The sequence below is a fragment of the Brienomyrus brachyistius genome, chromosome 18 (assembly GCF_023856365.1).
Source record: "Brienomyrus brachyistius isolate T26 chromosome 18, BBRACH_0.4, whole genome shotgun sequence".
In the NCBI taxonomy this organism is placed as follows: Eukaryota; Metazoa; Chordata; class Actinopteri; order Osteoglossiformes; family Mormyridae; genus Brienomyrus; species Brienomyrus brachyistius.
This window is the reverse complement of record NC_064550.1, coordinates 22,602,885-22,622,331: the sequence shown is the minus strand read 5'-3', so window position 1 is coordinate 22,622,331 and position 19,447 is coordinate 22,602,885. Positions and strand designations below refer to the sequence as shown.

Genomic DNA, 19,447 nt, shown 5'->3' with positions numbered 1-19,447 from the left:
GAATTGGTCACTAACTTGTTCGCTCCTGCCTGTTATGTTTAGTGACAAATCGTACACAGACAACAGGAATGTATTTAATTCAAACACAAGAAAGCGCTCAGTGACATTCATACCTCTTTTATAATTCGCAACAATTAATAACTGTATAATTTAATTATAATTCAATCAAATTAAATAATATGGTACTATTAATAATACAGGTAACTTAGAGATAACTGCACAATAATAATTATTGTAATTTGAGTGCCAAACCAATGCGGTACTTTTTAATGTTCGCTAATACTAGTTTAAAAAAATGTCAAAATATGCAAGAGCAAAAAGATGCAACACAGTCAACGTTTTTATTAATTATATGAAGAGTACCGATGCACAGTAAATACAACAATCTGTAAAATATTCCTTATATATTAATGGTCTGAATATTCCCCATATTGAACAGCCTCGGGTAGGATGAATGACAGAGAAATCAACCCTTAAAACAATATACTCTGTGGACCCAGGCTACATAAAAGCTTCACGTGTGAAAATCTTGCAGATTCATGGGCGTCGCCGCCATTAAATTTGAGAGGAACGTGTCCCCCTCACATTTCATAATTATTCGTTTGGACCCCCTCCCCCCCACATTTAACATAAAATATTAGTTTTACGCCGGTGTCCCCCCCCCGCCCACATTCAAAATGCTTCTGACGCCCCTGTGCAGATTCATTCTTTATTGATTATATCGATCGTAACAGTTTCTTTTAAAGGATCGTCTTTATTTATATATATATATAGAACTTTAATCGGAAACAAAATGTCCGGGACATAAAAATGAAAACGGAACACCTAAAACGGAGGCTACCGAGGTTGTCTTCAATCACAGAGTCCGGATCCTCAGTCGCACCAGCAACAGTAATTCAAGCGTATTTCATAGGATAGTAAATGAACAAGACATAAACAGCCCCTTTCCCCGCTATACTTCACTTAAGAATAATAATAATAAAAAAAAACATTTTCCATGTGGATATCTGAACGGACAGTGAGTGGTAAAGTAAATGCAGCGGATAGACAGGGGGATACAATTTAACAAATCAATAAACGCCCAACATGGCTGACCGTGTAAAGATTACAGCGCCCGGTGGGGGGGTAACCCGCCCTGCTGTTGCAGTGCCTCTATTTCTTATTTTTGGCTTCACTGCAAACCAACGCATAATATACATATTGCTGTATCTCTAAGGTAATATTACAGTTTCATGCTTCGCAGAGTGCGCCCACACGTGGCTTAGGGAAGACGCGTTGTTTAGGCGGAAGCGAACTCAGAGAAGTACAGTCCAACATAAATCATCAGTCACATTGAAAAAGGCCAGTAAGTAAACGAAGACGATGCACATAAACCCAACAGCGCAATGCTACTTCGAGAAGTACAATTTACAAAAACAGGAAAGCTTTTTCAACGATTCCTCTTACCATTCAGACTTGATAGACAGTAAGGAAAATGAATGAGAAGGGTTAGCTAACCTACTTCAGCTTGTGCCTGCCAAAACTCAACCCAACTAAGGTCAGCTAAGTAGGTGGATTAAAAGATTAACAAGGCTACACTACAAGGATCATATAAATGTAATAGTTACACATTCGGTTACGGAATATAACAACTTCAAATCATTTGATCACCCATCAAAATGCTGGCTAACAAAGTACAGACGCTAAAGTCGACATAACTTTAAAGGTGTCAGGCCTACAGGAAGGTAACGATCCAACTTTAAATCCAGTTTTAATGTTTGATAAAGCTACATAGTCAGTGACTGGTGGGTGGGAGTCTAGGACCCAAAATATATTTCTCATTTTTTTAATACTACAGGATAAACAAGGTTTAAAGTTAACGTATTTACAAGGGTTGATCACTTTAAACTGCATCTGCATGTTCAACCAGCTTTCTAAACTCTTCTGTAAGGTCATTCTTCGTAACAAGAGTGATATATAATCAAATCATATATATTCTAAGTGTTCATCTATGAAATATGTCCACAAGACATGTGCTTCGGTCAAGACCAGTTGTGTCGTACATTATACTTAGTGTCACAACATTTTTGTTTTTTAAATTTTAATCTAAAAGGTTATAAAAGTAATTATTATTTTTTCTTTGTTATGGCTTTTCATGAGAATGACTCAGCCTTTTTAAAGATTCAGAGAAACAATTAGAGGCACAAAGCCCCAGCCTGGCCACACCTCAAGCTGCTGGTCAATAACTTTAGGGACACGCGCCTTCCTGAACATGGAAATGAACTAACTCCATCAATGCTCATGAAGTAAATGGTGAACGCAGCATTTAAGTGCATCTTATAACTGCTCATAACAGGAGCGTCCGAATCTGAAACACACTGCGAGGATTTTAACCAAGGGTAGCGATTGGCAAGAGAACCGTCATGAACCATTTGCTGTATTTTTTGAGCCACTAGATGGTGCTCTTGGCTTGCGTTGGGGCATGCTTCGAGCCCTTTTATGAACAGAGGGCGCCATCTAGTGGGGTCTGAAAATACAGCAAATGATTCACGAAGCCTCATTTGCCCATCACTAACCAGTGACGCTTTAATGCACAGGCTTTACTAGGCAGAAGACCAGGGGGCTTCCAGTAAATTGGTGCCTCTTACTAATATTAATGTTCCTCTGGCTGTAACTCCTTTGATTGTTATCATTGGTGTTGATGTTCTGTGTACTGAATGAATGTTCTAACCTGAAAATGCCGTAAGTAATTCTCTACCTTCCCACTGGAGGCTTCCTATCCAAACACTCTTAGCAAATGTCAAATCCACCACAGGTCCCGCAATAACAACCTTCAAACTTGTTACATGGGTTTTATTCTTATTGAACTACTCCAATGTTATTATAACGGGGAGAGAGAAGATACTGTCAGAAAATCTTGTTGCAAGTTCAGATATAATTACATTTCACTCTAGGATGAAAATAAGCTCATTTTAACTTATTAATTGTGCGTTTGATTTAATTCATTGCTGTTTGAGAAACTATGTTTCAATATTGTAAATATCCAGCTACAACAATTCTAAGAATTTCAAAATAAATGTTAATAATTATTACCACTATTAATCATATATTAGGTATCATTTAAAGATTTTAACTTTTGGAAGATAAAATTTCATTTTAAAAGTACTTTTCGAAAAGGCCTTATCCTTTGAAAGGATGACTTGTGCAAAAATAATTTTTATCTAATCCAATTATTTAATATGGATTTATATCCTTAGACAAACCTATTATCTACACTTGCTGCATTTCATTTGTGTGATCAACTCCCTAATAGAAAAATGATCAATATTTCTTCAGCTGAAATAATAAATCTAATTTTTAAAAAAAAAACAATAGCATTTTCTCATTTTCTGTGCAGATAAACTCCAGGACTTAAAGTCTTAACCACATTCAAGCTTCAAAGCTATAGCTATTGAACTACCGTTTAGACACAAAGGATGTGTGTAAATCGATCACAGCTTATGTGTCCACACTTTGTGCTGACGTTTAAAAAAAAAAAAGACACAATATCACATTGTTGCTATCGCGAATGCTATCCGCCATCTCGCTATCTCCAGGGACGACACACGCCTCGATATTCAGCTGCCAGAGTTAAACAGAAGGAGACAGCAACAAGGACAGAGGAGATGAAAGGTGGAATCGAACGCACGCGAACAGCCTGAACCCGCCTGTCACAGAAACGAACCCACTTCCTACAGGAGGATGCAAATTTAGCTTAATTTAACTAACTCCTCTGAAAGACAAAACGTGGAACTATTCTGTAGACACGTATCATCAAGATAGATATTTAAAATACATTGAAGTGTTACTGCTTAAGAAAAAAGTTTATATAAAAGGGTTTTTTTTTTTGACTGGCTACAATTTACCCCTTTTGTGAGTAATGTAAGAATTTAAATAAGGCCTAGGAATGAAATGGAAAAGAGAGTATTATATATATCAGTATATACTGTATATATTTTTATATGTAAGGTTAAAATCACTAGGTCAATTTTGAGTTAATGTTTGAGGAAATATTCACCCCCCCCCTTTTGCTTTTGTCCTAAAGTATCTCTTCACAATTAGACCAGAAGAGTTTCCTGGGGGGTGTCGGACAGCGCGTTAATGGACTGTGGAGTTACAATTTACTTGGAGCTCAGCACTTTTTTGGATGTGGCCTGTCTCCCGGTAGGGGGGGAAACGTCTCTGTTTTGGGTGCCGACGCAGCGGGGGTGGGGTTCAGGCTTTGAGTCTCTGACGGGACGGGGTCCCCTGCGTCCTTCTGGGTGGCGCTGGGTGGCCGTGCCTTGGGCTTGCGGCCCCTCTTCTTCCCGGCGCCGCTGCCACCCTGGGGCTCTGTCTTCAGCCCGTTCTGAGGCTCCTTCCTCTTTATGCTGGCCGTCTCATGGCTGGCCGCCCGGAACCAGTTCTGCAGGCCGGATACGAGAGAAGGATAAAGGCAGTGTGTCGAGAAGAAGGCTGTTAGACACGTCGCATCCACAAGGGGTGCTGTGTAGCTCATTGGGTTAAGACACCATGCCTGTTGTCTAAATGTTTGCAGGTTCAGATCTCTGGTTTGGCTGAGTGACGTCACCGTTGAGTTCATGTCCTTTACCCCTAACGGCTGACCCTGCTTTCTCAAACCTCGCTTTGGATAAAGGTGTCGACTAAACAAATTAAATGCAAAGCTCTCCTTAAAACTCAAGGCAAAAACTGCACCAATAAAAAACGCAGGATTAAGCGATATGATGAAATGTCTCCAGTGTTTTCTTCATTAAATCTTGAAGTGTCTCTTAGGAGCTCCAGAGATGCTCAGAGCAGGAGAGAGAACATAAAATTTGTAACACTGGCAAGGAGCTACACTAAGCCAGCCAATCAAGGTGAAGGGAGACACTGATACAGCAGCCAAGCTGCTGCTCTTGCTGTAAACGACCTGCTTGGAGAATCTGGGCAGCCTGGAAATTCAGCTGCTGATTAAATCGCCCCTGACTTTCCAAACAAATGAGTGGCTCCTTCCACACAGACCTGAGTATGGTACTGATGTTGGATTTAACTGCCCCGTTTGAGCAGCAGGCAGCCAACCGGAGGTTCAGGTCTGATCCAAGTGGGCCCCGCTGTTGTACCCTTGAGTAGGACATACTGGAGGTGCGTACCTGAGAGTGAGTCTTGTTTATGTGGTATTTCACGCCGCTCTCTGAGCTGAACTCCTTCTGGCACAGCAGACACCGGTATTTCCCCGCTGCGTCATTGCCCTGCAAGCGGAGGAATGACATCTTTAGCTGACCCGTGTCGTCCTAACAAACGTATCCGTGGAGGAGCGATGCGGGGAAATGCGTCTGACAGAAGGTCATACCTTGTTGCAGTTCGCTAAATGAGCCTTGAGTCCCGACACGCTCGAGTACACCGCTTCACAGTTCTGCGACGGATGGAGAAAACGTGAGGACGCGTTGTCACGGGCAACACGCGTCCCAGCAACGGGTGTGACGGTGAGCACGTCCTCAGAAAGCTGAGGAGAACAGCCTTACTGAGTTTTGGCAACAGATGAAGCCCTTCTCCTTGACCTCATTCTTCCAGTTGTCCAGTAGCCGGGGGCTGAATTTTGGAAGTCCGGGGCGTGTGTAGTTAAGCTGAGGAGGAAAGCGACACGGTCGAATGAAGCATCGTGGAACCAAAAACCCACAAAGTGAGCTTTGGCGTGACGTCCGGGATACTCCTCACCCTCTTGATGTCGGGGACGAGGTCATCCTTGTTGCGCCGTTTCGCTCCCCATTCCTTGGTGAGCTCGTCCTCGGCGATCTCCTGGAGGTGGAAGACTGCCACCTGGGCGGAGCGACGTCTCACCCTCCCACTCGGGGTCCTCTCGAAGTCCTCCTCCAAGTTCAGCTCCTCCTCCTGCTCCTGCTCATCCTGCGTCTCCCTCGTCTCTCCTGTGTCCCGTTCCTCTTGCTTCAACGGTCGCGCGACTTTCCCAAGGGCGTCCGGGTTCCGTGCCACTGGCAGGTCCTCCGCTTTTAGCTGCACGAGGAGAAAAGCTCAGCGGCGTCACCCGCAGGACAGCAGCAGTCACCCAATCGCCAAGGTTGGCGAAATTAGCCAATGAGGGAAACCGTTACTCCCGATTTAGTCAATGAGGATGATTGTTATTGCTAAGTTAGCTGTGAGAAAACAAAACAGCAGAGTCATGCAGAGTGCCAGTGGGTTACATCGGTTATTTGATGTGGGAAGTTATTATAATTACAAGGAAAACAGTAATGAAAGCAAATGTATTACAAATTTGTGGAAAAAAAAACTTGACAAGTTACCCTGAGGACTCACAACTTGCATAAATAAACACTCTGAACTGTTGTGTTTCAAAATATACAAGACAGTTATGCAACCCAACCATGTTAGCAGTTACAGAACGACTCTACAGCAATGGAGCAAAGACAGTGGCACCCTTGACAGATAAATACTCTCTCCGTTACCGTGGGACTGGCGGCAGGTGTGGCGGCGTGCTCGGAGCGCAGGTGATAGTCCCGGCCCGCTTTGGACCGGTAGGTTTTGTCGCAGTGCTGGCACTTGAAGACCGGCTTGTCGGCCTCGGATAGCTCCTTGCCGCAGCGCTTTTGGTGGTACTGGTAGCCCATGAGGCTACAGAAGTGAGCAGAACAGCCCTGCATGGGAGGACAGCCACAGCCGTCGGCGTGAGGGTCCCCATCAGACAGGCATTCATCCAGCCTGCCTATGCTTCATTTATACAGAGGCTAATAAATCATCCACTGCTTTTATTTCTCATTTACTCATGCAATTTCCTTCAGGATTAATAAAGCATCCATCCAATGATTAATGATTTAATGTTCTACTGATTGTGCTGCTGCAAGAGAAACAGGGAAGAAAAAGTCATATTGTAGCCGCTCAAAAGCAGAGGTGTGTTTATAGAAGTAAGACAGGTAGAAAAAGAGAGGGAGAGGGGAAGGGGAGATGGAGGGAAGAAGGAAGATGGAGGAAGGGAGAGACCAGGCGAGATGCAGAGAAGGGAAGGGGGACAGAGTGACAATGAGGGATGGAGAAAGAAGAGAGAGGCTGGCAGAGAGGGGACAGAGGGATGGGGAGAGAGGAGCAGAGGCAAGAGCACTGGCAGGGAGAAGCAGGCAGAGAAACAGAGGCAGAGAGAGGAGAGAGGCAGGCAGAAGGAGAGGCAGACAGGAGAGATGCAGACAGAAGGAGAGACAGAGACAAGCAAGCAGAGGGAGAGTTAGAGAGAGAGGCAGACAGGGAGAAGCAGGCAGAGAAACAGAGGCAGAGAGAGGCAGACAGAGGGAGAGGCAGACAGGAGAGAGGCAGACAGAAGGAGAGAGAGACAAGCAAGCAGAGGGAGAGTTAGAGAGAGAGGCAGACAGGGAGAAGCAGGCAGAGAAACAGAGGCAGAGAGAGGAGAGAGGCAGACAGGAGAGGCTCCTACTTGCACGGGGCACTTGATCCTGCCCATCTGCTTGAGGACCCTACGCAGCCTGTCCCGCTCTTCTTGCTCATCACCAGCCTGGCCTTCACCTCCCGAGGGCTGCTTAGGGGAGAGGAGCACAGCTGCACAGCGTCCCAATTTACTGCCACCCCCTGCAGCATGCCCCCTCCCTCCCTCCCAGACAAACGTAAAGCCTTCGGGGGAAATCCATTAATGACAATATGTCCCGACAAACTACCCAACTGATGCTCTTCATGGGAAAAAATGGTCTGATTCTATAGATGTGTCAAACTCATTTAAATGAATGAAATCTCCATAAACAGACAGTGAGCAAGTGTGGCTTCCTGCAGGAATCATGTATCTCACTAACTAGGCATCCTTGGTACAGATATAAAACACTGAATAGTTCAAGGTCTAAAGTGAATTCATGACCAGAGACAGCAGGCCTGCACAGATATCACCCATGTGATCCAGCTGTCTGCAGCCCCAATGAGAAGGTCTGCATGTTCCTCAGGGACGGTGTCTAGAGATCCCCAGCTTTAATGAGTCCTCTTGTATCAGTGAAAAGCCAGCAGAAATGGCGAGTGATGTCTTGGTTTAATTTGCCCCAGTTATTGTACAGGTCCACCCCATTGCAGTAAGTGAGCTCTAAGCTTTTCCTTTGTTCAGGTCCAGACGTGTCGCTAAAAGGCTTTCAGACTCAGGCAGCCTTGCTTGGTCATTCATGATTTATAATGCTTTTATGGCAGAGGTGCATTATTCAGTGCCCAAAGAAAGCACAACGGGCTGCAGGTGTACAGATGAGTGAACATGAGAATGCTGTATTGTCAGGCTAGCACTGGAAGCTAACATGCTAATATGGTATCGCTTTACTAATGTAATGGTGCCGCACAGCTGGGCTAACACAGGAAGGCCCAAACGCAGGGCTAAAACAGGGACGTCATATCACTGGGTTAACACAGGTAAGCTATGCAACTAAGCTAACGCAGGAAGGCTGTACCGCTGTGCTAATGCAGGGACACCATACTGCTGTGTTAACACTGTATTGCTGGGCTAACACAGGGATGCTGTACCGCTGTGGTAACACTGTGCCACTGGGCGAACATAGGAACGCTGTACTGCTGTGCTAACACCGTATCAATGTGCTAATGCTGGGGTGCTGTACTTCAGTGCTAGCACTGTACCGCTATGCTAACACCGTGTCACTGGGCAAATGCAGGGATAATGTAGCGCTGTGGTACCACCATATCTCTGGACTAACACGGGGATGCTGTACCGCTGGGCTAACGGAGGAAGGCTGTATGACTGGGCTAATGCAGGGACACCATACTAATGGGCTAATGCCAGAACGCTGTACCGCTGGGCTAACGGAGGAAGGCTGTATGACTGGCCTAATGCAGGGACACCATACTAATGGGCTAATGCCCAGAACGCTGTACCGCTGGGCTAACGGAGGAAGGCTGTATGACTGGGCTAACGCAGGGACACCATACTAATGGGCTAATGCAGGAACGCTGTACCGCTGGGCTAACGGAGGAAGGCTGTATGACTGGGCTAATGCAGGGACACCATACTAATGGGCTAATGCAGGAATGCTGTACCGCTGGGCTAACGGAGGAAGGCTGTATGACTGGGCTAACGCAGGGACACCATACTAATGGGCTAATGCAGGAACGCTGTACCGCTGGGCTAACGGAGGAAGGCTGTATGACTGGGGTAATGCAGGGACACCATACTAATGGGCTAATGCAGGAACGCTGTACCGCTGGGCTAACGGAGGAAGGCTGTATGACTGGGCTAACGCAGGGACACCATACTAATGGGCTAATGCAGGAACGCTGTACCGCTGGGCTAACGGAGGAAGGCTGTATGACTGGGCTAATGCAGGGACACCATACTAATGGGCTAATGCAGGAATGCTGTACCGCTGGGCTAACGGAGGAAGGCTGTATGACTGGGCTAACGCAGGGACACCATACTAATGGGCTAATGCAGGAACGCTGTACCATTGGGCTAACGGAGGAAGGCTGTATGACTGGGCTAACGCAGGGACACCATACTAATGAGCTAATGCAGGAACGCTGTACCGCTGGGCTAACGGAGGAAGGCTGTGTGACTGGGCTAACGCAGGGACACCATACTAATGGGCTAATGCCGGAACGCTGTACCGCTGGGCTAACGGAGGAAGGCTGTATGACTGGGCTAACGCAGGGACACCATACTAATGGGCTAATGCAGGAACGCTGTACCATTGGGCTAACGGAGGAAGGCTGTATGACTGGGCTAACGCAGGGACACCATACTAATGGGCTAATGCAGGAACGCTGTACCGCTGGGCTAACGGAGGAAGGCTGTATGACTGGGCTAACGCAGGGACACCATACTAATGGGCTAATGCAGGAACGCTGTACCGCTGGGCTAACGGAGGAAGGCTGTATGACTGGGCTAACGCAGGGACACCATACTAATGGGCTAATGCAGGAACGCTGTACCATTGGGCTAACGGAGGAAGGCTGTATGACTGGGCTAACGCAGGGACACCATACTAATGGGCTAATGCAGGAACGCTGTACCGCTGGGCTAACGGAGGAAGGCTGTATGACTGGGCTAACGCAGGGACACCATACTAATGGGCTAATGCAGGAACGCTGTACCGCTGGGCTAACGGAGGAAGGCTGTATGACTGGGCTAACGCAGGGACACCATACTAATGGGCTAATGCAGGAACGCTGTACCGTTGGGCTAACGGAGGAAGGCTGTATGACTGGGCTAACGCAGGGACACCATACTAATGGGCTAATGCAGGAACGCTGTACCGCTGGGCTAACGGAGGAAGGCTGTATGACTGGGCTAACGCAGGGACACCATACTAATGGGCTAATGCAGGAACGCTGTACCGCTGGGCTAACGGAGGAAGGCTGTATGACTGGGCTAACGCAGGGACACCATACTAATGGGCTAATGCCGGAACGCTGTACCGCTGGGCTAACGGAGGAAGGCTGTATGACTGGGCTAACGCAGGGACACCATACTAATGGGCTAATGCAGGAACGCTGTACCGCTGGGCTAACGGAGGAAGGCTGTATGACTGGGCTAACGCAGGGACACCATACTAATGGGCTAATGCAGGAACGCTGTACCGCTGGGCTAACGGAGGAAGGCTGTATGACTGGGCTAACGCAGGGACACCATACTAATGGGCTAATGCCGGAACGCTGTACCGCTGGGCTAACGGAGGAAGGCTGTATGACTGGGCTAACGCAGGGACACCATACTAATGGGCTAATGCAGGAACGCTGTACCGCTGGGCTAACGGAGGAAGGCTGTATGACTGGGCTAATGCAAGGACACCATACTAATGGGCTAATGCCGGAACGCTGTACCGCTGGGCTAACGGAGGAAGGCTGTATGACTGGGCTAACGCAGGGACACCATACTAATGGGCTAATGCAGGAACGCTGTACCACTGGGCTAACGGAGGAAGGCTGTATGACTGGGTTAACGCAGGGACACCATACTAATGGGCTAATGCAGGAACGCTGTACCACTGGGCTAACGGAGGAAGGCTGTCTGACTGGGTTAACGCAGGGACACCATACTAATGGGCTAATGCAGGAACGCTGTACCGCTGGGCTAACGGAGGAAGGCTGTCTGACTGGGTTAACGCAGGGACACCATACTAATGGGCTAATGCAGGAACGCTGTACCGCTGGGCTAACGGAGGAAGGCTGTCTGACTGGGTTAACGCAGGGACACCATACTAATGGGCTAATGCCGGAACGCTGTACCGCTGGGCTAACGGAGGAAGGCTGTATGACTGGGCTAACGCAGGGACACCATACTAATGGGCTAATGCCGGAACGCTGTACCGCTGGGCTAACGGAGGAAGGCTGTATGACTCGGCTAACGCAGGGACACCATACTAATGGGCTAATGCAGGAACGCTGTACCGCTGGGCTAACGGAGGAAGGCTGTATGACTGGGCTAATGCAGGGACACCATACTAATGGGCTAATGCAGGAACGCTGTACCGCTGGGCTAACGGAGGAAGGCTGTATGACTGGGCTAACGCAGGGACACCATACTAATGGGCTAATGCAGGAACGCTGTACCGCTGGGCTAACGGAGGAAGGCTGTATGACTGGGCTAACGCAGGGACACCATACTAATGGGCTAATGCAGGAACGCTGTACCGCTGGGCTAACGGAGGAAGGCTGTATGACTGGGCTAAAGCAGGGACACCATACTAATGGGCTAATGCAGGAACGCTGTACCGCTGGGCTAACGGAGGAAGGCTGTATGACTGGGCTAACGCAGGGACACCATACTAATGGGCTAATGCAGGAACGCTGTACCATTGGGCTAACGGAGGAAGGCTGTATGACTGGGCTAACGCAGGGACACCATACTAATGGGCTAATGCAGGAACGCTGTACCGCTGGGCTAACGGAGGAAGGCTGTATGACTGGGCTAACGCAGGGACACCATACTAATGGGCTAATGCAGGAACGCTGTACCGCTGGGCTAACGGAGGAAGGCTGTATGACTGGGCTAACGCAGGGACACCATACTAATGGGCTAATGCCGGAACGCTGTACCGCTGGGCTAACGGAGGAAGGCTGTATGACTGGGCTAACGCAGGGACACCATACTAATGGGCTAATGCAGGAACGCTGTACCGCTGGGCTAACGGAGGAAGGCTGTATGACTGGGCTAATGCGAGGACACCATACTAATGGGCTAATGCCGGAACGCTGTACCGCTGGGCTAACGGAGGAAGGCTGTATGACTGGGCTAACGCAGGGACACCATACTAATGGGCTAATGCAGGAACGCTGTACCACTGGGCTAACGGAGGAAGGCTGTATGACTGGGTTAACGCAGGGACACCATACTAATGGGCTAATGCAGGAACGCTGTACCACTGGGCTAACGGAGGAAGGCTGTCTGACTGGGTTAACGCAGGGACACCATACTAATGGGCTAATGCAGGAACGCTGTACCGCTGGGCTAACGGAGGAAGGCTGTCTGACTGGGTTAACGCAGGGACACCATACTAATGGGCTAATGCAGGAACGCTGTACCGCTGGGCTAACGGAGGAAGGCTGTCTGACTGGGTTAACGCAGGGACACCATACTAATGGGCTAATGCCGGAACGCTGTACCGCTGGGCTAACGGAGGAAGGCTGTATGACTGGGCTAACGCAGGGACACCATACTAATGGGCTAATGCCGGAACGCTGTACCGCTGGGCTAACGGAGGAAGGCTGTATGACTCGGCTAACGCAGGGACACCATACTAATGGGCTAATGCAGGAACGCTGTACCGCTGGGCTAACGGAGGAAGGCTGTATGACTGGGCTAATGCAGGGACACCATACTAATGGGCTAATGCAGGAACGCTGTACCGCTGGGCTAACGGAGGAAGGCTGTATGACTGGGCTAACGCAGGGACACCATACTAATGGGCTAATGCAGGAACGCTGTACCATTGGGCTAACGGAGGAAGGCTGTATGACTGGGCTAACGCAGGGACACCATACTAATGGGCTAATGCAGGAACGCTGTACCGCTGGGCTAACGGAGGAAGGCTGTGTGACTGGGCTAACGCAGGGACACCATACTAATGGGCTAATGCCGGAACGCTGTACCGCTGGGCTAACGGAGGAAGGCTGTATGACTGGGCTAACGCAGGGACACCATACTAATGGGCTAATGCAGGAACGCTGTACCATTGGGCTAACGGAGGAAGGCTGTATGACTGGGCTAACGCAGGGACACCATACTAATGGGCTAATGCAGGAACGCTGTACCGCTGGGCTAACGGAGGAAGGCTGTATGACTGGGCTAACGCAGGGACACCATACTAATGGGCTAATGCAGGAACGCTGTACCGCTGGGCTAACGGAGGAAGGCTGTATGACTGGGCTAACGCAGGGACACCATACTAATGGGCTAATGCAGGAACGCTGTACCATTGGGCTAACGGAGGAAGGCTGTATGACTGGGCTAACGCAGGGACACCATACTAATGGGCTAATGCAGGAACGCTGTACCGCTGGGCTAACGGAGGAAGGCTGTATGACTGGGCTAACGCAGGGACACCATACTAATGGGCTAATGCAGGAACGCTGTACCGCTGGGCTAACGGAGGAAGGCTGTATGACTGGGCTAACGCAGGGACACCATACTAATGGGCTAATGCAGGAACGCTGTACCATTGGGCTAACGGAGGAAGGCTGTATGACTGGGCTAACGCAGGGACACCATACTAATGGGCTAATGCAGGAACGCTGTACCGCTGGGCTAACGGAGGAAGGCTGTATGACTGGGCTAACGCAGGGACACCATACTAATGGGCTAATGCAGGAACGCTGTACCGCTGGGCTAACGGAGGAAGGCTGTATGACTGGGCTAACGCAGGGACACCATACTAATGGGCTAATGCCGGAACGCTGTACCGCTGGGCTAACGGAGGAAGGCTGTATGACTGGGCTAACGCAGGGACACCATACTAATGGGCTAATGCAGGAACGCTGTACCGCTGGGCTAACGGAGGAAGGCTGTATGACTGGGCTAACGCAGGGACACCATACTAATGGGCTAATGCAGGAACGCTGTACCACTGGGCTAACGGAGGAAGGCTGTATGACTGGGTTAACGCAGGGACACCATACTAATGGGCTAATGCAGGAACGCTGTACCACTGGGCTAACGGAGGAAGGCTGTCTGACTGGGTTAACGCAGGGACACCATACTAATGGGCTAATGCAGGAACGCTGTACCGCTGGGCTAACGGAGGAAGGCTGTCTGACTGGGTTAACGCAGGGACACCATACTAATGGGCTAATGCAGGAACGCTGTACCGCTGGGCTAACGGAGGAAGGCTGTCTGACTGGGTTAACGCAGGGACACCATACTAATGGGCTAATGCCGGAACGCTGTACCGCTGGGCTAACGGAGGAAGGCTGTATGACTGGGCTAACGCAGGGACACCATACTAATGGGCTAATGCCGGAACGCTGTACCGCTGGGCTAACGGAGGAAGGCTGTATGACTGGGCTAACGCAGGGACACCATACTAATGGGCTAATGCAGGAACGCTGTACCGCTGGGCTAACGGAGGAAGGCTGTCTGACTGGGTTAACGCAGGGACACCATACTAATGGGCTAATGCAGGAACGCTGTACCACTGGGCTAACGGAGGAAGGCTGTCTGACTGGGTTAACGCAGGGACACCATACTAATGGGCTAATGCAGGAACGCTGTACCACTGGGCTAACGGAGGAAGGCTGTCTGACTGGGTTAACGCAGGGACACCATACTAATGGGCTAATGCAGGAACGCTGTACCACTGGGCTAACGGAGGAAGGCTGTATGACTGGGCTAACGCAGGGACACCATACTAATGGGCTAATGCCGGAACGCTGTACCGCTGGGCTAACGGAGGAAGGCTGTATGACTGGGCTAACGCAGGGACACCATACTAATGGGCTATTGCAGGAACGCTGTACCGCTGGGCTAACGGAGGAAGGCTGTATGACTGGGCTAACGCAGGGACACCATACTAATGGGCTAATGCAGGAACGCTGTACCACTGGGCAAACGGAGGAAGGCTGTGTGACTGGGCTAACGCAGGGACACCATACTAATGGGCTAATGCAGGAACGCTGTACCACTGGGCTAACGGAGGAAGGCTGTCTGACTGGGTTAACGCAGGGACACCATACTAATGGGCTAATGCAGGAACGCTGTACCACTGGGCTAACAGAGGAAGGCTGTCTGACTGGGTTAACGCAGGGTTGCTGTACTGCTAAGCTAATACAGGTTAGCTGTGCCACTGGGCTAATATAGGGATGCCAGGGGAACATCAAATGCTTGGACAGAGCCTATCGTCTCGTCAAGTCTGACGTAATGCATAACGTGCAACTGTTTCAGGGGTTAAACAAACCATAGTGATGGAACCAGTAACATTATGGTGACATGGAGGCTAAACTCCATTAATTTAAGTTGAAAAAATAGGGTGAAAAATGGGTTCAGTTACTTTAATCCAAGCACAGAGTTGAGTGTAGTTGGTACATAGATGCTCACTAAGTACATCGTTTTCAGTTCGGCTCTCACACTGAAACGAATGAACGGATTTTTATGAAACGGGCGGAACATAAATTCACAAGTACTGGAAAACATTCACAACAAGGGACACGTTATGTTAATTGTGTCTGCGAGATGGTTATGGCTAATCTTGGTTACATCCAGTCATAATCGGCAGTTTGGGAACATTTCGGTTCCCCAGTAAGTTATACTGACACTGGAGAGAGAGAGAGTGGTTAAAACCGAGGAATGTCCATCAACTCTGTCATGTCTGTCAACTTAAGTATGTCGCTGAAAACATATCAAACGTGCCAATTCATCCAAGTGCGTGAACAAACAGAGCAAAGCAGAGACGATCCCTCCATGACATTTAAGCAAATTCAGCTACAGATAGGTGACCGTCCTAGTTAGTAGAGAACATGGGATTAAGTTCATTATGACTGTTATAATGTTATATTTCTGATTTGTAAATTGCGCGTACTTTTTATAATGTGCAAATAAGCATCTGTTGCCGTTCACACGTTTGCCTTTGGTTTACAACTTTTCCTAAGTGTGTTTGCAGCGGTAATAACAAATGATCTCAGAACAGGTTCAGTTTGCCTTGCTGTACTGAAACTGCACCGCACCGTGAACCCGATATCAAGATCTGTACTGAATTGTGAATTTTGTGTTACACCCCTAATAATAAACTTAAAAAAAAACTGCAAAACATGACTGTTTACACAGACACTTCACCTTTTCTTTCTCACTGCATGGAAAGTGGCGTAAGAACAATTCTTTAGTTGTTTTGTTTCAGATCGATTTAAAACACTGAGGCACATTAGCCTGCACCTGCATTGGCCCCGGAAATCATATTGTCACGTGATTAAAACGTCCTGACTTAACAAGCGGATGGCTGTGCAAAGGCCTACGAGGCGTCAGACACGACGCCTGCTCCGCTCACCAGCATTACCTGGCTGCTGTGCTCCGCCATGGTGTGATAGTTGAGTCCCGCCTTCGACCTGAACTGCTTCTGGCACTGCTGACACCTGAGGGCGTCCTGGAGCTTTCGGAGAGACGACAAGCGCAGGAGTAGTGTGGCCTGCCTGTGGCAGGGGTGTACGGTAGGCACGTGGCAGTGCCCCACGACAAGAGCGTGTGGCCAATGGCAGCCTCGACTCAATGACCAAACATCAGATTTGTCACTTTGCGGAGCGCCGTTAAATACGCTCCGATTGGCTCAATAAAACAAAGCAATTAATTCCACAGCAGTGATGCTGCAGGCTGGGTTATATCATCTTTTACCACCATCCAATCAATGGAAAGTGCTTAATGAGTCCCTGCTCTCTGACAGCGGCCCTGGGAGATCCAGGCTAATTACATGAATCATCCACTAACCCAGAATGCTTTGTGCCTTGAACTGTAAACAACTGTACTGAACACTAGGAACAAACAAGCCCCTACGCTGATATGTACCACGAAACAAGCAGTGTCAGTGAGATGGACGTGTGTCCGCACCTTCTGACAGATCTCCATATGCTTCCTGAGACCCAGAACCGTCTTCCTGGTCACCAGGGAGCAGGTGGGACAGACCACCTCCCCCCGCTCTGAAATGGCGTGCTGCCACTGCACTTCAGGGCTCCCTGGGAAATGAAGCACCAAGGTCAGTGTGGCAATGATGACAGCCGCCACCCCTCAACCTTCACACCTGCTTGGGCCCTTTGGGAGATTTTGTGGCCTAGACATGCCTGAAGGCTTCTGTTATACCAGTAATGCTACAGATGAATTATTGACAGGAAGTAGACAGACAGACAGACAGGAAGTATACATTGCGGAGACAGAGTTAGCATTCAATACTAACAGGAAGCAGATAAACGCAAAGTATACTGTGGGGAGAGACCATTAGAATTCAATTAAAGAGTGTCAGGACGTAGACACACAGACAGGAAGTATACACTGAGGAGAGACAGCATTCAATATTGACAGGAAGTGCATATAAAGACAGGAAGTATACAGTGAAGAGAGACAATTAGAATTCAATTAAAGATTGTCAGGAAGTAGACACACAGACAGGAAGTATACACTGAGGAGAGACAGCATTCAATATTGATAGGAAACACACAAACAGAAATAAAGTATACAGTGAGGAGAGACAGAGTTCGCATTCAATATTGATAGGAAGTAGGCAGGAAATACAGTGAGGAGAGTCTGAATTAATAGATAAACAGAAGACAGAGAGAAAGAAGTGAGCGGACTTTTTTGTTCCTTACCCGAACACGGAGGTGATGGCTCCTTCTTGGGTACCGGAGTCTGGGTTTTCCTGACAGGCTCCTCATTAAACGCCCCCCCATCTGGCTTCTTGCAACGTCCAGACTTGAGCTTCTCCTCCACTTTGTTTATCCCTGCAGAGGAGGGCACGACACACCCACGTCAAGTGGCCATGGCGACACTCAGCAGTGCCCCCCCCCCCCCCCCCCCCCCCCCCCCCCCCCCCGTGATCTTGGCATCCTCTGGCTGCTGCTCATTTAACCGTCTAACACGGGAACCGGTGAGGCGAGGCGCGAGTTCACATTTTTTGCAGCAAGAACAAAAACAAAGAACTGAAATAGGCTAGCAGAAACTGGTCTGACTGGTTCCTAACCAGCCCAGTATTTGATAATCACCAGTTTCACGTGTAATTCAGTTAAACGAAAAAAATAAAACTAGTTTTATTGAGAATAACGCACATGAACTGCTTTAAGATTCTTAAAAATAAATAATGATTCCTTTCTAAATACTCGTGGGGTGTCTTACACAGCTTCCTGAGAAGCATTCTGTCCATCCTGCTTCTGCGTGTGTGAGAGAGGAACACGGTAATGTTTACGTGTGTACCCATGTCGCAGTGCGTGGTGCGGATGGCGGTGTGCCATGGCGATTCCTGTGAGCCGCCGCCCCGACGCGGCTCACAAACGCGGCCCAAACGATGTCTGTGCGGCAGGAGGAAATTAAACACCTCAGTAATTGCTATATTAAAAAAGGAACTGCAATTATATGCAATCAACCAATGTAGAAAACTGAGGGGGGGAGGGGGTATTGCTAACATGTGTAATGATAGGCCTTGTTTGTGGACAGCAGGAACCTGCACCCCCCCCCCCCAAAACCAGCACTCCTGTAAACTGACAACATAAAGTCCAACATGCTGGCGGAGTGCAGCTAAACACGCTGACGAAATACAGTTGACACCTGTCACCTAAACACACTAACGGCGTACAGTGACACCCATCACCTAAACACGCTGCCGGCGTACAGCTAAACACCCTGACGGAGTACAGTGACACCCGTCACCTAAACACACTAACGGCGTACAGCTAAATGCCCTGACGGAGTACAGTGACACCCGTCACCTAAACACGCTGACGGCGTACAGTGACACCCATCACCTAAACACGCTGACGGCATACAGCTAAACACCCTGACGGAGTACAGTGACACCCGTCACCTAAACACGCTGACAGCGTACAGCTAAACACCCTGACGGAGTACGGAGTACACGCTGACGAAATACAGTTGACACCTGTCACCTAAACACGCTGACGGTGTACAGTGACACCCATCACCTAAACACACTAACGGCGTACAGCTAAACACCCTGACGGAGTACAGTGACACCTGTCACCTAAACACGCTGACGGCGTACAGCTAAACACCCTGACGGAGTACAGTGACACCCGTCACCTAAACACGCTGACGGCGTACAGCTAAACACCCTGATGGAGTACAGTGACACCCGTCACCTAAACACGCTGACGGCGTACAGCTAAACACCCTGACGGAGTACAGTGACACCCGTCACCTAAACACGCTGACGGCGTACAGCTAAACACCCTGATGGAGTACAGTGACACCCGTCACCTAAACACGCTGACGGCGTACAGCTAAACACCCTGACGGAGTACAGTGACA

General features: G+C 48.8%; 1 protein-coding gene across 6 annotated transcripts in view; it reads right to left on the bottom strand.

Annotated features, from left to right (window-relative positions):
* Positions 1-317: 317 nt before the first annotated feature.
* znf512b (zinc finger protein 512B) overlaps positions 318-19,447 on the bottom strand; it is a 35,205-nt gene continuing 16,075 nt past the window's right edge. For 4 of the 6 annotated variants that reach the window (XM_048983626.1, XM_048983628.1, XM_048983629.1 and 1 more), the window contains 10 exons: positions 17,776-17,907; positions 17,024-17,148; positions 16,479-16,571; positions 7,436-7,537; positions 6,459-6,647; positions 5,713-6,009; positions 5,520-5,621; positions 5,348-5,410; positions 5,148-5,246; positions 318-4,423 (listed from right to left, as the gene is read on the bottom strand). In XM_048983626.1, the coding sequence (XP_048839583.1) occupies positions 4,151-4,423; positions 5,148-5,246; positions 5,348-5,410; positions 5,520-5,621; positions 5,713-6,009; positions 6,459-6,647; positions 7,436-7,537; positions 16,479-16,571; positions 17,024-17,148; positions 17,776-17,907 (1,475 nt within the window). In that variant the 3' untranslated portion in view covers positions 318-4,150. The remainder of the gene's footprint in view (positions 4,424-5,147; positions 5,247-5,347; positions 5,411-5,519; positions 5,622-5,712; positions 6,010-6,458; positions 6,648-7,435; positions 7,538-16,478; positions 16,572-17,023; positions 17,149-17,775; positions 17,908-19,447) is intronic. The other 2 variants (XM_048983627.1, XM_048983631.1) reach the window with 1 other exon arrangement.